This window comes from Diabrotica virgifera, chromosome 8 (assembly GCF_917563875.1).
Source record: "Diabrotica virgifera virgifera chromosome 8, PGI_DIABVI_V3a".
Classification (NCBI taxonomy): Eukaryota; Metazoa; Arthropoda; class Insecta; order Coleoptera; family Chrysomelidae; genus Diabrotica; species Diabrotica virgifera.
In genome coordinates this window covers 79236227-79258862 of record NC_065450.1, presented here as the reverse complement: position 1 = coordinate 79258862, position 22636 = coordinate 79236227, and the positions used below count along the sequence as shown (strand labels likewise).

Genomic DNA, 22636 nt, shown 5'->3' with positions numbered 1-22636 from the left:
ATCGATCTTGTTGGGGATCTTCCCGGTGATCTTCGGTCTTCCACCTTTCCTTGTATAGTGAGTCTTTCCATGTTTTCTATGTTTGCTCTCATAACAAGTCCAAAGTATTTTAATTGTTGGAGATGGACTTTACTTAGCTGGTTGGCTAGCCTTTAGCTCTTTTAAAATTGAATTATTTGTTCTACGGTCCGTCCAAGGAATTCATAGCATTCGTCTCCAACAAAACATTTCAGTGGAGTCTATCTTTATTCTTTCTGATTGACTCAGGGTCCAAGATTCACATCCGTAGGTCAGTATTCGGAATATTAAGCAGTGATCAACCTCATTCTTAACGCTCTTGAACTTTGACAATCCTTCCATATTTTGGTCCTTTTTGCTGTGGCAACTTTTGCTAGGTCACATCTACGTTTAATTTCTTCCTGTGTTTGTGATCATTGATCCCAAAGTGTGAGCTCACAACCTCAAACCGATCAATTTTGGTTATGTGTGGATGATTGTTATGTTTGTCTTTGATATGTTTAATTGCAGACCAAATATTTGACTTTCGTTTTCAACCAGTCGTATAAGATCAGTCAGCTCTACTTGACTATTTGCAAGAAGGGCTGTGTTATCTGCGAAACGTAGTTTGTTTATTCTATGTCCATTTATTGAGATGCCTTTTTCCCATCCTTCAAGTGCTCTTCTCATAATATGCTCCCCATATATGTATATTGAATAATTCTGTTCTGGATGAAATTCGTTTGAAAATATTTCAAGCACTTTAACTAATCCAGTATTATCCAGACTGATATCATAACAGTCATTACTTTTGTTTTATTTGTGTTTATATTCAGTCTCAAGTTATGTCCTCCTCTGGTTATGACGTTGAAAGTCGTTGCAAATCCTCAGCACTGTCCGCAATAACGACGGTGTCGTCATTATTTCAACGGCGCAACCAGGATGATCCTAGGAGGGGGTCACAACTACTGGAGGGTCTCTGGGGGTATAGAAAATTAAGGGGGGTGTTAAGCGTATAGAACTCAAAGTACGTTCCAATGTGGGGGGTACGTTCCAATGTGGGGGCGGGGCTATAACCCCCAAAACCCTCCTGGTTACGGCACTGGATTATTTTAAATTTTAAATAGTTATTATAAATGATTAATATTGTTTTTATTTTTTAGCGCATAAGTACAGCTTCAGGTGAGGGCAAGCATTACTGTTATCCCCATTTTACATGTGCTGTGGACACGGAAAACATAAAGAGAGTATTTAACGACTGCCGTGACATTATCCAACGTATGCATCTGCGTCAGTATGAACTATTATAACCGCCCACCTCTATTTCAAGCATATTTTTTGGTCTCCAGCGCTTAATTCCTCCCTTTTGGCCGGCTAACAGCGTTCACATCAGTGTACGTCGATGTAGCAGCTACAAGAAGCGAATGGCCAGTGAAATAGCCATTATTTTTCGTTTCTCTTTTCATCTCCATTAGCTGAAAACTCATTTTTAAATAGTACTTGACTGTTTAACCCTTTCACGGCTACATTTTGCTGGAAGACATGCCCAGAAGGCAATGAAAGTGAGAATGTGCCTGTGTCGCGGATCCGTGTCGCTCGTACTATCTGAAAACTCAGCCTGACACGGGTCCGTGCCATGCGCAGTGAAAGGTTAAAACTATAACCGAATATAAAACATTTTGGTTTGATAAAAAATAATCTTTATGGTCCAGGCGATTCTATAAAACTATGGACGTTAAATCAATCTCAGACTAAAAGAATATCTAAGTATTTTGGATAAATATATATAAATAGAGGAAAATATATAAATCTTTACTACAAAAAGAAATTCGATATCTGATCAATTTTGATTTAAAAAGGTAACTGTTTGCTCAATTTACAATGTTTAACAATATTTTGATATACTTTTTTATCGATTTTTTAAGCCCGAAACAATCAGTATGTCTATTCGGAGTAATTATTAAACATTTGTTAAAATTACAGACAGTTGCGTTATTTTGTTTACCGTGAAACATTAAACGATGTTTAGACATGTTTATGCATTTACAAATACAAAATTCTTATCTATCCTTGATAGTGACATTGACAATTGATATTGACAGTTGACATTGACAATGACGTTGTAGTATATGTGTGCAAAACCTTTCATATAAATTTAATGTGCCATTTTTTCAAAGGGATCGTACATATGTAGTACAATGTAGTAAAACGCATTGAAAAATTTATTTAGAAGATTGAAAAGACAAAGAATTGTACAAAAAATAGCTAACTTAAAAGAATTAATAATGTGATCAAAATAAAGATTTGAACAAATTGTTCTCAATATTGCTTCACAATAATTGAATTTAAAAATGATAAGTAATACAGAATGTTCCACATTGTGTTAAAGCTTTTATTTATCATTTGCATATTATTATTTGTTTATTTTACCTTGGAAACGGATACCATAAACACACTTGTTATATTCTAGGGAGGGCATAAAATTATGGCATATTTGTTATGGCCTATTAGGTCCTGTTATGCAGTGATGAGTGCGCTCAATAACCGGCAAAATAGCGTAAAATGTGGAAGACATAATACGTTGTGACTAAAAAGAGAAGAAACTGGTAGAGGTGATAAATTATCAATAGAAACCTATAAATTTACATTATATTGATAGTTTCCCACCTTTAGACGTATCGGTGGAGTTTAGCAACTGCCACTGTGACAGGAGAATTTTATAAAACTTATTTATTATGAAAATAAGATTTTCACAGTAACTGGCACTGTATAAAACCCTTTGACACTGCAGTATAGCAACCAACCCTTTATGGTTTACCTCATTTTTATATTCAGTTAAAAATGGAGAGTTCCATAAAAAGGTAGCTTTTGATGTGTCACAGTTTTTGGAGATCTTAAATGCCACAAACATATTTTAACCAGATTCACCGACATAGATGACTTTGTAACAAAAATGATGACTCTCCCTGTATATTATATGAGCTATACGCAATAGAAAACTGAAAAAAGAAGCTGAAAATGTTAAGGATTAATTTTTGGGATGTATGGTACAGCTCTTATTTCATATTTGCCCTACATGATTGTAGTATATAATACACAAATAAATAAACAAGGGGTTGGACTTCGTAAGTCCTAGGTAATGAAAGAAATATAATCTACAAATAATGCAATTTAACATTTTGTAGATTATCTTTGAAACCGGAAATGATTGATTCTCTTGGACTGATTGTGTTTCATTTATGTTAATTCTCCCCTTGTTTGACCACGTCTCGATTTTTTGCAAGGATGACAGCATCATCTGAAAACGTACCAGTGATGGTTTCATTATCGGAGGGTAGATCTGCTGATCTGCTGTGTAAAGCACATATAATATTGGTGGGTCACCAGATATTATGGAATAATCATTGGCATTACTTTCATTCACTCTTGTTTGGAATTGTCTCTCACTTTGAATTCCCTCTTGTCTTCTTCGCTTCAGCATCCATCTGGCTTGCATATTGTAGAAGCCTTGGAGGTGTTACCAAGGAAATGGACCAAAAAGTTTTCATTTAAAAATCTTTTAGTAATATTTTTAATATTTTTCAATATTATTAATGTTGCTATTAGAATGAAAACTTTACCTTACCTTTTAGATTTTAACAGTTTCAGGTAGGCGATGGGAAGATATTTCTTGATTTTGAAAATCAGGCCTGTGCCAATCTATGACTAACATCTAGAAAGGCAGCTGTGCAGTACTGTTTGCTTTCTATTGCAGAATTTATGGGGTGTACTATTCTATGAACCTGCTCTATCATTGAGTGTTCTTTTCAAAAGCCAAATTAGTTGTTGGGTATCCATTCCTCCGTGGTGAGGTCAGAATAGTAATTTAAGAGTAAAATAGCACAAAGTAGGAATATTGTGAGCACATTTGTTATACATTTACCTGAAAACGTTTTGACCATTCAGATTTTGAGAATAATCCTTTGCTGTAAGAAAACAAGTGAAAGGATGTAGACATAAGTATTTTTTGTACAAAACTTAAAAAATATCAAATGAAATAAATTATATCGTTAAAACCACACTGATATATAACCACACTGATAATTCCAATAGAGAATTCACTAGCGACGATTATTTTTGATTTTAAATTTGGACTGTAATCATTAACAGTTCTTTTATGATTGTACCCTTTTTACTACAAAAACGCGTTTACTTCAGTCAAGATTTCTGACGCCAGAGTACTGCCAAAATATTATAATGTGACTTTTCTTATCGCCATCTTTATTGTGTAGTGAGAAGTTAGGCATCATTACTTGTCAGATATTTTTTTTGTTCTTGTTTAAATGTTTACTGTACAAATAATATCTATTATTCTTTATTCTAATTAATGATGTCAATCGGTTTTCATTAATTGCCGAAATATATTAATTAAAAACAATATTATCATACATGATATCGAGAATGAACTAACATCGGAAGTAGAAATCAACTCGGGAATCAGACAAGGGGATAGCTTGAGCCGATTGCTTTTTAATTCAGTAATGGACAAAATCATAAACATTAAAAGTACAGAAGAAGGATATAAGATGGCAGAAATACAAATAAAAATCCTCTGTTATGCTGACGACGCTTAATCTCCGATAACCTACAGTTATCTAACCTACAGTACACTGCGATAACGGTCATGGCAAGACCCCACTTCACCACGGTGGCGTCCACCTACTTAGGCATAGTTCCACCTCACCAACGGTGCATCTTTGCCAATCGGGCTGTTGTTAGTTCAACACGCTAGCAACGACTAATTTTCTCATTCTCCTGGCTCACCTTAAATATGCTCTCGATGCCACTACTCCTTCTGTTTCCCCCAGCGGTGCTATGCTCCAACACGGCTGCTCCTACGGTTGTCTCTGGTCGACCGGCCCATCGCTGGCATCATATCATTACAACCCATAAGATGCAAATTAGTAATTAACAACGAACTAATTGAACAAGTCTCGAGATTCGAATATCTGGGAGTCGAAATATGTAGTTATGGTGATGTTAAGTAAGCAAATGAAGCTAATTACGTGTCAGGATGTCTGAGGGATGTCATCTGGAGAAATAAAGATGTGAGGCTGGAAGGGAAAGAATGCATATACAAATCATGTGTAACACCGATTATGACGTGCACGATAGAAACAAGATGTGACACAGCAGAAAGCAAGATGATACTGAGCACATCAGAAATGAGAACGTTGAGGTCAATAACTGGCAAAACACTGAGAGACAGAATACCGAACGACAGAATAAGAGATCTCTATAACATACAAGATATAGTACGGTGGGGAAGACAGAGCCGATGAGAGTGGAATCAGCATGTGATGAGAATGGACAGCGAGAGAATAGCCCGTATAGCCAGGGATTCGAAGCCAACAGGCAAGAGACCAATAGGAATGCCCTTTAAAAGGTAGCGAGATAGCTGCCAATAAACATCACAGCTACGAATATAAGCTCAAAATCGGTTAAGAACGGGTCAAGCGGCCTAATATAAAAAGAAGAAGAAGAATATTATAGTGTATAATGTATAAAATAGATCATTTAATATTTTAAAGCTAAAAGTGACAGATGCATGTCCTGACTAGTATTTAATGCAAGTAAAATATAGGTTAGCACGAGATTGTTTATAAAGAAATAATCGCTTTGGAATTTTTATCTAAATTATGTGTTCACGGGTACTTTATTATTATTTATATTACTAACCTAACACTAAAAAATAAAAAAATACTAAAGTATAGTTATTGAAATAAAAATACTTTTTATTCGTATATTTTATAATATTTTATTCGTAGATATTACATGCATCTGTCATAAAAATGTCAGCCTTAAAATATTAAATAATCTTATTTTATTGATTATACACTATAAATATTGGTATTATTGTTAATTAATATATTTCGGCATATTAATATATTTCGGCAAGTAATGAAAACCGGTTGTCATCATTAATTAGAATAAAGAATTTTATACATTATTTGTACAGTAAACAAAAACAAACAAAAATATATCTGACACATAGCTTAAGAAGTATGGTCATAATGAAAATCATATTCTAATCTTTTGGCAATGCTTTGACGTCAGAAATATTGACTGTCAGCGTGTTTTTGTAGTAAAAGGGGTATACAGTAGGAAAAATTAAAGAATACCCATGAACGAACATATAGAAGACGCTGTATTTTCCTGTCACCATGTCACAAAGACAATTGCTCAGCACAAGTACACGTAATAATAATTATTACATGTACTTGCGCTGGGCAATTTTCTTTGTGACACGGTGACAGGAAAATACAGCGTGTTTTATATGTTTGTTCATGGGTATTCTTTCATTTTTCCTACTGTATATACTTTTTGTTATATTATATCCTTTTCGCGATCCGTTACACTATTACGACTTAGGAATAAATAGGGAACGGACCTTATGGTGGTTCTTCTTGAAATTTTCTTGTACATTTAAAAATTCTGTAGGTATTGTTTAGAATGTGATAACGTAGCATTACAGCATATGTGTATTAATTAATATCTAGTAATACGTAATTTAAAAAACGTCACGATTAAAAAAACTGTAAAAATAAATGTTTAAGTAAAAATATTATACCTAATTGTATATTGTATAGAACTTCACAAATTATCCTTTATTTTTCAAGCAATTTTCTCGAGACAATTTATTTTTTGATATTCTACAATTTTTATCTAAAATTCTGTACCTAAAGTGTAGATAAAAAATTCGAAACACGCTAGAGAGTAGTAGTACAGTCACTGAAGGTGGATATGATCTATTACCTCCGATTTCAGTGAGCCTCCATCGATTTTCATGAAAATTGGTGAGAGGTTAGAGGATACCTCAAGAATCAAGAGTGACATGGTGCCAACTTGCGCTTTTATCTTGTCGGTGGATTCCACCCCATCTCGGGGATGGAAATTATTTTATTAAAAGTAACCTCATACATTGACAGAGGAACAAATTCTTAGTCTTCATCGAATAAACTGTTTTCGCAGCACGCTTTTCTTTAACGAATGTGTTAGATTTTTTCAATTTTTTTTATTTTTTGCTTTTTAGTTGATTTTTTTATAATATGTTTAATTTTAGTCACTCGTAACTAAAGAAAAGCATTTCTTAAAAATATTTTTTTTATATTTTTTCATTTTTTACTTTTTAGTCTTACACTTTTCAAACATTAAAATATATCGTCATGTTTATTAAAATATGTATAAAACATATGATGTACAAACATGAAAAGTAGTCGGAATCGGCAAAAAATTTGAAACTTTATTGTTTATTTATGAAACATAACGTAAACAATTAACGTAAAAAGTAAAATTATGTATAGTTCATATAATTAGCTACAATCTGTAAAAGTTTCAAGTTTCTTCATTGTAAAAAACAAGAGAATTTAACCATTTTCCGTTAAAATCGTTTTTTATTGACTTTTCGTTTATTTTTCCCGCGAATGCATGTCTGCAAATTTTTAGTCATTTGCATTGAAGAAAAGGCAGTAAAATTAACGTCCAAAGATTTGACCCAAACGATTGAACTAAAGAAAAGCGAAATTAATTAATACGCCAAAACGAATTCTAGTGGTTATTGTAGCACAAAACGTCTCTAGCGGTGGTTTTTCTAACACTACGATAAAAACACGAATTTTTTGAATTCGAGTTATGGTTGAAGTTTTGTTTCGTATCGTATTGAAATTTGACACGAATAAACGCCGATTTATATATAAACAAATATACGAGCGTTTAAAATTTGAAACTGTATTGTTTATTTATGAAGCATAACGTAAACAATTAACGTAAAAAGTGAAATTATGTGTAGTTCATATCATTAGCTACAATCCGTAAAAGTTTCAAGTTTCTACATGGTAAAAAACAAGAGAATTTAAGCATTTTCCATTAAAATCGTTTTTTTTTTTTATTTAAACAATTAATAAATATAAAAAAAAATTATGTTGACTATTAGTGTATTGTTCCCGCGAATGCATATGTCTGCAAATTTTCATTCATTTGCATTGAAGAAAAGTCAGTCAAATTAATGTCTAAAGATTTGATGCAAACTGTTGAAGTAAAGAAAAGCGTTTAATAATAACAGAAAAACGATGCATTTTATAACATATACTTACTAAACCTGTCAAAGTACTTTGAAATGTATATAAAATGAACTCCCAAAGAAGTTTATAGAATTAAAATTTATGCTCCAAAAATTTTTCAAAATTTTCCTTTAAATATTTTTTCAAAAAAATGTAAATGATTTTTTTGAAAAACAAAACAATTTGAAAAGTAATTTCAAAGGGCCCTGGTTACATAGTTCTCGCAGTCAAATTTAGGCTTTAAACGTTTCTATCTCGATTATTTTTTACGCCACAAAAATAATAAAATAAAATAAGTATAATGTTTGCTAAAGAAAAAAACTAAAATTTGATCTTGTATCATGTTTTACGTATATCGAGTATTTTTGGAGCTGTTATCAAAAGAAAATGAAAATTACGAAAATTTAAATCGGAATTTTTCAAAATTATGCATTCTAAACCAGTCAAAATTTTTGATGTCATTACTTATGCTAAAATAAAAAGGGTCTTATAGGAATTACTAGAAATCTTAATTCTTGTGGAAATGACGTATTTATTTTTCACTTTTTCCTAAAAAATTCGAAAGGATTATTATCTCTTATTTTCATCATAACTTGCTTACTTTTGATGCTATCAACTTCTTCTGGAACTCATTTAATAAGTATTCTTGAGTACTTTGACAAGTTTTTAGTAAGTAAATTTTATTTTTTTATTATTATTTTTTATTAAAGTACATCGTAGTTCCATTATATAAGTTTGAATATTTTTTGTATTCAAACTGAATACTGAAGATTTTTTTATTGTCTTCAATTTTCGCAATAATAATTTTTTTGTAAAAACCGCTTTAAATGCATGGTTAAATATTTGATCTTTTATAACTCAAAAAGTATTGATTTATTTTAATAACTTGAAACAACTTTTGCTTAGAACTTGTCCCTCTATCGATTTATGGAATTATTGTTTTAAATAAAATAATCTTCACTTTCGAGAAGGGGTGGTATCCGCCCCAGGATAAAAGCGCAAGTTGGCACCATGTCACTTTTCGTTTCTTGAGATATCTTCTAACTACTCACCTAATTTTTATGAAAATCAATGAAAGTTCAACGAAATCGGAGATGAAAACCTTCAGTTACTGCACTATAGTTAGATAAGAAATATAGCAACAAATGTCTTCATAGATATATATCGATAAAATTAAGAACATAACTGCTAACTAGTACTTGTTTGTTGAAAGAAACAGTACAGTACATCTTATTTTTATAGAAGCTGAAAGCAACAAGTCGGCACTTTAATATATATTATGTAAGTGCACATTTTGTGATGAACTGGTTATAGTGGAAGATATTTAATACTTGCTCAAGTATCAGAGATCTGAAAGACGAAATGTGTTCACTGTCATAGTAGAAATAAGTAAAATCTTAAGAACTCTTTAAAATTAATACTTTAGGAACACATGCTAGGAGATAGCGTACAAAGTATGGATTATATGTGTTGCATACTCTCTGACCAGTCGCCTGCCAACTAAATCCACCCTTTCTTTGGAAAAGGCACCCCCGGACGAGTTCAATCGGTGAACGAAATATTGGAATGCCTTGCGTAGCTTGAAGATGTGAGAGAGAAACTAAAAAAACGTTCTTACGTATTGTTCTGAAGTTATTTCTTTGGGGCATCTTATGCAATTTACTATTTTACTTGGGAAATAAGTCACAATTTAAGTAGGAAATTTAATTTACTTGACTTTTTGACTTGCACTTCGGAAATCGGTATCAAATTACAGTATTTTTATAATGTTGAACAAATTATATCACTCGTCCTTAGAGGTCGGACTAAACATATTAACATGAACAAGACGCAAATAATGACTGATCTGGTGCTAAATCGTAATATTGTTGTTGATGGAAGGGATATTGAGCCGCGTGCAAGTAATTGGGACATGAAATTCGGTTGGGCAGTGATAACCCGACATATCTGAGCTCCCATGTCTGGAGCATAATATGATGAGCCAGAGCAGCGTTTGGTAAATTGAACTGTGGCGACACGCTTTAATTACTATTTTTGTTAATTTTATTTTTTAATAACTTTTCTCAAAACGGTCATATAAAATTAACATTTAATATACAAACCAGATGCTAAGAAAGTTTTACGAAACGAAATGTATCCCTAACCATATGTTTTTGGTGTGTTCAGTTTAACAAACTGAATTCCCCATAAATTAATTACCTTATCAGACCTTATGTCAACGCACTTTGGAAATGCATTCGAAGACGTTTCTTAAAACTACAGAAAGGTTGTGAGCTTTTAAAACGCCAGATGTAGTAATTTATTGCCTTTTCTAGCCATATTGTAAAACCGCAAACATGATGACCGTGTTGTGATCTCTGCAGTATCGTCACGGCAGGCAGGCAGTTCAGACGCACTCTCGCTGTCATCAAATAATAAACAACCCTCTTTACGATATGAATAAGCAGGCCTTTTAACCAAAATAAAATAAATATTACTGTTCGTTGTTTACACTTATTTTTAATTGATTCCGTTAACACCCACTATCGGAACAGAACTATGCATTTAAATCGGACTTAACTATATGCCTGAAAAGGAAAATCTTTGACCAGTGTGTTGCCTTATGGAGCGGAAACATTAACACTTACAAAAGAGGTAGTGAACAAGATTCGCGTAACTCAGAGGACTATGGAGCACTAGATGTTGGGTGTCTCCCTGAGGGACAGAATCTCAAACGAAGAAATACGTCGTAGAACAAAAACAACAGATGCTGTCGAAAGAATCGAGTCCCTAAAGTGCAATTGGACAACACACGTTGCAGCATTACCAGACAACCGATGGACAAAACGTATTGTCGAGTGGATGCCACGAGAAGAAGCACTACTGAGCAGAGGAAGCCCACCAATCAGATGGACCGACGATCTGAAGCTTATCAGTAACTGGGGCAAGTCGCACAGGACAGAGACATATGTAAAGAGCTGAGGAAGACATAAGTCCAGCAGTGGACGCGTACGGGTTGATGATAATGATGATGACCTCAACCATTCTGTTCCTATCTCGCTCTTTCTAGATTCTGTTTTTTCTATATTATTTGCGTAATTAGGTACATAAAAGTAACAATTAGAGAGTTGCTAAATACTAATCAAACATCGTGAGTTATTTAAAAAAATAACTATTTAATACAAGTTTCACTTTTTAATAAAATCTCTTCAAAGAGTTTACCTATTTCTATCTTTTTTTTTTGAAAGCATTTCGTTCTTAAGACATGTGATATCTATAAAAAAAATCATATGATTTGCCAGACGCTTCCATTATTAGAGTACCAGTGTGGTTTTAACTTAATGAAACTTTTAAAAAGATAATGTTGAATATGTCATAATTTAAAAACAGTGATTCGACAAGTATTTTATAAAAAAAAGTAATAAAAACAGTATCAACAATTTAAATATATTTTTTGTTGGTGTATCTTTAGTACTAAATAAAAATTTTTAATGTTTCATGGTTATATTAAATTCTGTTTTAATGTATAATCTATGAGTAAAGATTTATTTCAAGGGAGTCTATATGTCATTAATTAGGAGAAAAAATCCAGGGCTTCAGCCTCTTTCCGATAATTCGGTTGTATTAATTTTACACTTGCTTTTTTAATTTATTTATAAAATTTTGTTGCAATAAATTATTTTTCGAAATATAATTTTAGTTCGAGAAGAGCAAGAGTTTGACAGAAAAAACAGGATTTGTTAAATATGTAAAATTTGTTTTTTATTTATAGGACCGATTGTTCGAACTCTAATCAAGAAGTTGATTATATTTAAGTCCCTTTAGCAACCATCAAATAACAAAATCCGTTGTTATACGCCAATGTCCAAAATACGCCAATTAGTTAATTGCAATCAATGATGTTAACTATCATTATGATAATTAGCATAATTGATTGATTAATTAATTATTAATTAACATAACAATTATTAACATAATTGATTAAGGTGAAACAGTAGCGATCAACAGGTAGCGAAAATGCGTTCCAAGATTGCGGCTGTAATTTTGAATATTTTTTCGAGATATTTGGCACACGTATTCGTAATATAATAAAGAATGGCGGTACAGAGCCCAATGTGAAAAATATATTAATATGTGGAAATTACTCTGTAATTAAATACAATATTAAAAAAACGAGCCTGTACCGCCATTAAGAACAAAAAAATACACTTTCTTCAAATAAACTTTTTTTATCCGATGCCTAGATTTTGTGTCATTTTGGAACTACATACTAATGAAATAAACATTTTTAGTAGTTCCAAAATGACACAAAATCTAGGCATCGGATAAAAAAGTTTATTTGAAGAAATTGTATTTTTTTGTTTTTCTTAATGGCGGTACAACCTCGTTTTTTTAATATTGTATTTAATTACGGAGTAATTTCCACATATTAATATATTTTTCAAATTGGGCTCTGTACCGCCATTCTTTATTATATTACGAATACGTGTGCCAAATATCTCGAAAAAATCAAAATTACAGCCGCAATCTTGGAACGCGTTTTTGCTATCTCTTGATCGCTACTTTTTCCTCTTAATTAATTAATCTCATAATTGTAATCAATTATGTTTTCAGCAACCCAATCAAAGTTGATAGTAATTAAATATTTGATAATGATTTTTTGATTCGATTTTTGATTAGCATTCGAACAACCGGCCCATGTCTGATGACGAATTCAGTATTAAAAGATTGCTTGAAGGATGATTATGAAACTGGAAATTTTGACTTTTGAACAGAGAAGAAGAAAATTATTTGTTGCAATAAAATATAAATAAATTCCTCGAGGATTTTAACTAATGACGAATTGAATAGAATGATAGAAAAATAGGGATGGGGTGTTTGATTAATACACAAGGGAAATAAGCAAAAAATACCCTATTCGGTAGTGTGAGAAATTCAGGTATTATCTGATTGTTTTTAGTTATAGGCCTTTTTTTTTAATTATCAACAATTTAGTATAAAAATACCAATTTTCCGATTGTTTGTGAAGCAGTTTTTTAAAGTTCAAATAACTTTTAACAATGAAAAAAAGTGTTGATTGTTAAAAGCTTAAGATTTGAGTTAAAATTACCAAAACTTTATCTTTTAAAATAAAACAAGCTTTAAAATAGCTGTCGCAAAAAGTTATAGATAAAATTATACTATATTTTTATTTCTTTCATATTTAAAAAGTTGACAGTTTTACACGAATTTAAACAAACAACAAAGTTATACTAAAACGGTTAGGTAAAGAGTAGGGATAAGATTATACTAAAACAGCATTGTCTGTGAAGCCGATGCCGAACTGCAGGATGCTAGATGGTGGCTTGGAGGGTGGATTTTAAAGGTGGATCCAAAGTCAGAAGTCAGTATCCAACTGACTGCTAAGGAATCGTTTGTTTCATTTGTTACGTTACATTTGGTTTGTTTTTTAGCATATCGTCATATTAGAGGTACAACTCACTCACTAAACTTTTCAGAAAGTGGAGAAAAATCGATTTAAAGCAAAAATTGTTTTTCTAAATTCACCTGACGAATATTGGATTTTTTTCAATGCAACTGCAAAGAATAAATAAAACAGATATTTTAGCCATGTTTCGTCACATAGTGGGTCTGCTGGGTTCCAAATTGCCCTTCTTTTATACACAGCACTTATTACGCTTTCCTCCATAGCGAGGCTACCCGGATGGATTATCAAACACGACTGATATGGGCGGATAGACGCCTGGCGGACCACCGGATGGTTAGATGATAGTTGAAGGCCACTGCGGCTACTATCGTCGTTTTGTTATTCGTGGTATAAGTAGCTGGATGGTCGCCAGGCAGGCATCTACCATTCACCATCCTGCCAAACTTCCTGCAGTGCGGCATCGGCCTGAGTGTTAAAAATGAGGCTGAAATGAAGATTAGTCTGACCATGTTCCCAAGAGGGAACTAAAAGTTTAAGCGTTCAAAAAACTGAACTTCAAAAAATATTGTAAGTTTCTTCATCTCCAGTTTTAGAGCCATTTATGTTTTAAAAGATAAAGTTTTGTAATTTTACCCCAAATAATATTTTAGTGGTAAGCAAAAAATCGAAAAAAATTGTATTTGCATTTTTTACATTAAATTGTTAATAATTAAAAAAAAAGATGCCGAAATATCGGTGTCCGGACAAATAACCCCGAACAAAAAATCCCCACAAATTATCCCTGGACAAAAATCCCCGGACAAAAAATCCCCACAAAAAATCCCGGACAAATAATCCCCACAAATTTTTTTGGACAAAATATACCCACAAAAAATCCCCAAGAAATATTTGCTGCCGAATAGTTCTAGAATTTTCCTAAAACTTTCCCAAATTTCGAATTCCAATTCCATGCTCAAAACTTCAAAATGTATATGACAAAAGAGTGCGCTTTTTCAAAAATCGTGGAAGATAATGGGGAATGAGCTAAGGCCCCGTTCTCTTGACAGGCGCTTGACAACACGCGTCAAGCGCCTGTCATGGGAACGGAGCCTTAGTTCATTCCCCATATCTTCCACGATTTTTGAAAAAACTCACACTCTTTTGTCATGTAAATTTTGAAGTTTTCAGCATGGAATTGGAATTCGAAATTTGGTAAAATTTCGGGAAAACTTTTAGAGAACTAGTCGGCAGCAAATATTTCTTGGAGATTTTTTGTCCGGGATTTTTTGTGGGGATATTTTGTCCAAAAAGATTTGTGGGGATTATTTGTCCGGGATTTTTACTTGGGTATTTGGCCAGCTCATCGTCGCGGAATAAAGGAAAAATCCCTTATTCACTTACAATTAGTAGTTAGTACATTATACAATTTGCTTCTTCTTCTTACTCTTCTTTAGTTAACTGAAAATTTTGGTTGGTGTGGGACAAACATAACAAGATAAACAATTTTCACGCTAGGGGCAACTGCCCATCAATACACAATCTTCTTTTTCTTCTTTGGTTTAGTAGAAATTTTGAGTTGGCATCGGACAAATACAACAACTAAACTTTTTTTTAACGATATTTAACTTTTTCTCTCAAGGACAACTGCCGACCACTACACAATCTTATTCTTCTACTTCTTTTTTATTTTACTGGCAATTTTGAGTTGGTATGTGAAAAATACAACAAAGACACAAACTTTTTTCTTTCCGGGGTAAATGCCGACCATTACACAATCTTATTCAATAGGTTTTATTTATGTAGACTTGATAACAACTAAAAAAATAATCAGGTACCTGGATTTGTCAGAGTCTCGAGATAAATCTTATTTCGTCAGCTACAGATTTAAGACTTGAATCCACATTAATCAAAATGATGTCAAGTCTAAGTTGGCATAATGACAATATCAATATTATACCATTTTATCCTAAATGCTTCGATGAAACTTTTTTTAACTACTAAAGCTCCAACTCGTGATAATTGTATTCCGTATCTTCGTCTTCAGCTGTGGACATTAAACGAGAACGTATATACTTCAAAAATTTTAAAAATAAATGTACCAATTGGTTGTTCTGGACTTTGGCAGCAATGTATATATAATTATATCAAATTCCATCACAACCATTTCATCATTGAATCATATCCGTAACTTGTAAATGAGAACATTTTCCTTTTTCCGAAGTAAGTTAGATGGTGTCATCAATTTTTAAAATGAAAACATAGACAGTTTCTTAGTAACGATGTTAAAATAAGATATGCAAATTAGTAAAGTGTATTTGAATCAAATGTTGTGAAACCTTTAAGACTTTCTTACTAGTCCAGATGCTAGTTTAACAAGCCCCGGATAGGTCGGAAGAATGCGCATTCGAAACAAAATGTATTACAATTTAATTCATGTCAATCTGTTACAGTAGAAATAATTATTTAATCGCAACTGTTACGGAACAAATGTTTTACTTTACCAAAAATGCAAAAAGGAGAATGGAAATTCACAGCTCCGGCTAAGAAACATTAAATTTTATTGAAAACTCTTAACTCAAAGGGGAGTATACTGTTAGCGCAAGAATATACTGAAGACTTTAATTTCGCCAGGACTCAGTCTATCTGTTCCCAAAACATTCAACCACTAACTGTTTTATAGATGCATATAATATGATAGAACTTTTTGGAGGACTTAAAGGAAAATAAATATTTTTGAGATGTTTTATTATAGTATATCAATATTAAGAATTCGGTTGAGTACTAAATAATTAACCTTGTAACGAAATCCTAAACCCGAAACTAAAGGCAAAAAATCAGTTTTATGTTTAATAATATATGTTTATTAATAAATAGGTAAATACAGTAAAACTTACTTGGAAAGTCGTAAGTTAGTAAGCAGATGGAGCCTAAATTCATTTAATGAGAGACATAATACACTGGGGTGCAAAATTAACCGGACACCTTAAAAATTGGTCATTTTTGATGACTCGAATTTCCTAAACCTGTAAATTTTCTTTAAAAATATCGCTGTAATAATATTGTTGCTAAACAGGTAAATTTTCATTGTATACCGGGTGTACCAATGAAACTCTGTTTTTTTTCTCAAACTTCGCATCACCCTGTGGAATATTCTAGCATTTCTGAAATACTCAAATTAAAAACCAACTATAGCCTCATGTTTTCTCAACATTCTGTTTTTTGCCTCATTCGCCTCATATGTTGCACCATAAAAAAGTTAGGTACTTTAACAATTAGCCATTTTTTTCATCAATACAGGGTCTTTTTAAATAAGTATGACAAACTTTAAGGGGCAATTCTACATGCAAAAATAATGACAGTTTGCATTATAAACGGTATGTCCGCAAATGCTTCGTTTCTGAGATAGAGGGTGTTGAAGTTTTTCTTACAAACTCAAGATTTATTTATCGCTTTAAAACCGGTTGAGATATGCAAATGAAATTTGGTGGATTTTAAGACGTAGTTATTATACATTTTTTGACATACAAGTAAGAATTTAATATTCACCAATGGCACGCATACGGGTAATATGAGCCGTCATATTACCCGTAGGCGCGCCAATGGTGAATATTAAATTCTTAATCGTATGTCAAAAAATGTGCAATAAATACTTCTTAAAATCCACCAAATTTCATTTGCATATCTCAACCGGTTCTAAAGCAATAAATAAATCGCCACTTTGTAAGAAAAATTTCAACGCCCCCTATCTCGGAAACTAAGCATTTGCAGACATACCGTTTATAAAGCAAACTGTCATTATTTTTTCATGCAGAATTACCCCATAAAGTTTGCCATACTTATTTAAAAACACCCTGTATTGATGAAAAACATGGCTAGTTGTTAAAGTACCTAACTTTTTTATGGTCTATCGTAAGCGAATGAATAAAAAAACAGAATGTTGAGAAAACATGAGACTATAGTTGGATTTTAATTTGATTTAATAATATCTATGTAAACAGAACAATTTTTATAAAGAGGCAAGAAGTAGATTGGTTAAGATATATAGAAATTCTTGAAAATGAAATAAGTAATAGCAAAATTAATAAAACGGCAAATGTTACTAGAAAAGAGAAGAAACGAGAGACAGCGAAAAAATGACTAATTGATGCTTTTAAAATGATGATAATGTTAATCATTTTAAAAATTATATAGACAGAATGCTAAAAATTGAAAGTAATGTAGGGGAGAACCTTAAAATAGAATACCTTGTAATTTTTAAATTACAGAAATACATTTTGTATTTAAAACCGCTAGAAAAATAATTATCTCTAAAGCTCTAACGGTTGGTGGAATATTTACTTTAAAGACCAAAGACCCTAAAATATATCGGTCGATGAGCAGCGTGAAAATGTCGAGATGACGGGCGAGATGAAAGTCTTCAGTATATTCTTGCGCATAGGGAAATTGCTTCTTCCAAAATGTGTCCATTTACCAATAAAAATATTCTGTAATGGCGCCAGGTATTCGATTATTGCAATGATTGTACCCTAAAAATACCATCATTGTACTTAAACAAGACTAAATACCAAAACCAAAACAAAAAATTCAGAATATTCACGGATCATAGATCACTTTTGAACAAAATACGCCCAGGAGTGATAAATATGTGGTAAAATAAATCAACAGACAAAATGAAACAATATATTTGAAGGGAAATTTAAAATTTTACAATTTTAAAATTGTGACAAACTAATTTTTAACCAGTCTTTTACATATTTAAATGCAAGTTAATTTCAAAGTAAATCGGTAAAAATCTATATTGGACCCTTATGATCGCTTTTATTGACCAGACAAAAAATTATCGGATAATTCAACACATGTTTACACATCACCTGTCCCTCTCTATTATCCCATCACTTTCGACTCGCTACATTGCATCTAAGTTTATGGGTAAAAGTGCATATATGTATGTTCAACATGTTCGCAAATGGTGTATAGAATTCAGTGAAGGCCCAACGGAAATTCACGATGAATTTGAAGGTCTTCCGCTCAGATCTTTACTAAATTCTGTACACCATTTGCGAAGATGTTGAACAGATATGCACTTTTATCCATAAAATTCGATTAACTGACGATGAATGTCAATCCATTTTGCATTTAAAAAACGTATCACAGCATGAATTTCACATTGGCAGTAACAGCGACAGGGACCTCCATCTTCGAAGGTTGCTAGGCCGATACTGAGCAATGCAGCGAGGCGAGACTGGTGGGGTAAGAAAGAGGGAGAGTTGATGTGTAAGGCTTCTCCCAGCATTGCATTGGGAACCTTTTTTACGATTGGCCCACGTATTTCAAGTGAATCATCAATTTTAATTCATACGCAGAGTTAAGTGCATTCTTCTGAACTATCAGGTGGGGTAGCTTCTCGACTATATATTATTACAAAGCGAAACCTCAATTTTACATACAGATTTTGGTTGTTAAAACTTAACAAATTGAAAATATTTTTTTAAATTATTTAAAAACTAAACGTACATTTCTAAGCACAAAAAATTCATGAGAAATATCCTTTTATGTACATTTTCACATAGAAATATTTATAATTGTATGTCGCTTTTGTTTATTTGTATTTAGACATTATTGTAAAATATCGGTACTTGTTTTCTGTTCTTCTCAAATATGTAAATATATTAATTAAAAAAAAACAATTACACGAATATACAGATAGGAATGATTGCAATCAATTAGTCTAAGAGCTAGCAACGTTTTCGAGAAAGAATTTTAAGAAAGCTGGTTTTTTAATACAAGGTGTTTCATTAAGAATTGTTCATATAGTAACTGGAGAAACCTTAGCACAAAATACAAAGATTTAACCTAAAACACTTAAATTAAATATTCCTCCTTACCTAGATACAGAGTGTTTTATTACAAATATTGTAAAATGATTCTAGCTCATTGTTTTAACACCTTCCAATATTTTTTTGTTCAAGCTTGACAGTTTACACATGTTAGGATACTTTAACTAGTGTTAAAAGATAGTTTTCCGCTGTTATCAAAGGCGTGCTGTAGAGATATATACTTCCTTTTACCCCCTTTTCCCTTTCACAATCTACGCCACTGTCGTAATAACCATTTCAGAATAGCTTTTTGATTCTTCGTTACCTTTACGTAAATATCATCCTTTTGTCTCAATGCGATAGAGTAGTTTTCAAGTTATTTGCGTTTAAAGTCAATGTATTCAATAATATGTGTTTAAAATACATAATCTTATTGAATCCATTACCTTTAAACGCAAATAACTTGAAAACTACTTACTCTATCGCATTGAGACAACAGATACTTACGTAAAAAGTAAAGAAGAATAAAATAAACATGCTCAAATGGTTATTACGACAGTGGCGTAGATTGTGATGGGGAAAGGGGGAAAACGTAAGTATGTATCCCTACAGCAAGCCTCTGGTAACAGCGAAAAAATTAATCTCATATATATTGTAAGAAACAGAGAGTTAATGGAAAATGTTATCGCTAACATCCATTAGTGAATTTGCATTTGAAGAAGAAGAAAGTATCCTAACATGTGTAAACTGTTTGTCAAGTTTGAACAAAAAATATTAGAAGGGTGTTAAAACAATGCGCTAAAAAATTTTAGAATATTTGAGGGGACCAGACGTAAAAGGATTTAAGTGCAGTTTTGGTAGTTCTGAGATAATCAGCTTCAAAGTTGTTTCGAGTTTTATAAATTCTATGAGTCATTAAACTAAAATTTGTCTAGTGTACAATGTACTATAAAGTGATAAAAACATAAGGGTATATTATTACCCTTACTATATCCTTCCTTTTTTTCAAATATTAAAAAAATGTACTTGAATCGGTACATGGTGTTAATAAATGTTACTGGTAAAACGGTTCAAGTGCAGATGTTAACTACATATTACTAATCATTTTTGTCCCAGCTGTTATCCACAGTGTAACTACAACTGGCACGTTGCATAATACTTAATTAGTCTTCAAAATTGGTACAAATCTAATATTTATTTACTTGAAATTAATCCTGTATTAGCATGTGTTTACACATTACAAAATACTAAAAATAGTTTTGTGATAAAATGGTTCAAGCGCACTTAAACCCGTTTCTTACTATTTGTTTTTACAGAATACTAAAAATAGTTTTGTGGTAAAACGGTTCAAGAGCACGGATAAACCTGTTTACTACCAAAGCAAACTGCAATTGTTTTCATTGAACAAAATGTAATGGCGATAGATGGCGCCTGTAGGGCGAAATATGCTTAGATCAATTTACCACCAAGTTATTATACCATTTAGGTATGCGAATCTGTACTTAGGTCAGAATTTGAAAAAAGGGCACTTAAACCCTTTTACTTTCAAGCCCCTCATTTGTAAACACTCTGTATCTCGGCAAGCAGGAATATTTTATTGAATTGTTTTAGGCTGAATCTTCGTATTTTGTGCTAAGGTTTCTCCAGTTACTATATGGACAATTCTTAATGAAACACTCTGTGTTAAAAAACAAGCTTTCTTAAAATTATTATTTTTCCGACGTTGCCAGCTCTTAGTCCAACATGTTAACTTAGTTATCTGGAAATGTTGCAATTATGAATATTAGAAGTTAAAATATATGACTTTAATTAGTGACTAACATAAACTAAATTCGAATGGACGTTGTAGACGGCACATTGGTCATTTGGTTTTAAAACTTGGCTAAAAAAATCTATCTATATTATGTTTGGTCTTACCTTTTTATATAGTGTGCTGTATGAAAATCGTTTTATATTATTGTTTAAAATAAAAGCCTGTTTTAATACAACATTCAGTTTTACTTCAATTCATATTCAGTGAGAACCTAGGCCAGGGCCAATCAGTTTTGAGCTCAGAAAAATAGTGACAGGATGAAACCCATTGTAAAAGAAAGAGAATAATACACTCACCGGTACAAAATTCCGCCACTAAAAATTTTTGATTAAGTTGGACAATTGATAACTTTAAAAATGAATAAACATTTTCAATTTCGTTGCACCCGAAACCGCATTCGCATTATAAACTGCTCGTCAAAAGTTAGGGATATAGAAAATTATGCTGATTTTTATAGTTGATTTTTTCGCGAACAGACGGATTCCGCTATTTTTTTATTTTAGCCTTTTCTTTAGTATTCACACAGTTGTGCAAAGGTTATTTTTTGTACTTATACCGGGTGGAAGAAAAAAATATGTAAAAAAAATCTTGTGTTAAGTTTGAGACACCCTGTAGTGAGAACGAGGTACAAATGTGAGTATACATCAGAATAATATTGTAGTCTTATGTTTTGTGAACATGCTGTTGTTTGAATGTCCCTGATATCTTTAGAAACAAAAAAAATATACGGTTTTGTAATTTAACATGTGTTTTAACCGAAACAAAAGTTTGAGACACCTTGTAGGGAGAAAAAGGCACAAAGGTGAGTATACCCTGATATTATGTTGTAGTCTCTTATTTTTTTAATTTTTCTGATACCTTTAATAACAAAGAAACTAGACGGTATTGCTCTTTAATGTTTTTATATGTTTCACATGTGTTATGTGACGCATGTCATCAGTTAAAACACATACCAAAGAGTAGTATCGTCTAGTTTCTCTGTTATTAAAGATATCAGAGAAATTAAAAAAATAAAATATGAGACTACAACAGAATATCGAGGTATACTCACCTTTGTGCCTTTTTCTCCCTACAAGGTGTCTCAAACTTTTGTTTCGGTTAAAACACATGTTAAATTACAAAACCGTCTATTTTTTTATTTCTAAAGATATTCACAAAACATGAGACTACAATACGATTTCGATATATACTCCCATTTGTACATCGTCCTCCCTACAGGGCGACTCAAATTTAACATAAGAAAAACATTTCTTTTCTTCCACCCGGTATAAGTACAAAAAAAGTTTGAGTAAACCTTTGCATAACTGTGTAAATACTAAAGAAAAGTCTAAAATAATAAAGAAAAATTAGCGGAATCCGTTAATCTGTTCACGAAAAAATCTACTATAAAAATTCAGCAGAATTTTCTATATACCTAACTTTTGACGAGCAGTTTATTTCTAGTTCAATCAGAGAGTGCAACAAAAATCTCTAACGGTTTCGGGGCTTCTTAGCCCCTCATCAGGAGATACATATGCTCTTCTCT

The 22636-nt window shown here is 32.2% G+C and overlaps 1 protein-coding gene across 2 annotated transcripts in view; it reads left to right on the top strand.

The window, feature by feature from the left end:
• The window catches only part of LOC126890372 (guanine nucleotide-binding protein G(s) subunit alpha), a 149281-nt gene extending 127995 nt beyond the window's left edge, over nt 1–21286 (top strand). For both annotated transcript variants that reach the window (XM_050659250.1, XM_050659249.1), the window contains exon 7: nt 1161–21286. In XM_050659250.1, coding sequence (XP_050515207.1) covers nt 1161–1307 — 147 coding nt within the window. In that variant the 3' untranslated portion in view covers nt 1308–21286. The remainder of the gene's footprint in view (nt 1–1160) is intronic.
• The last annotated feature ends 1350 nt before the right edge of the window (nt 21287–22636 follow it).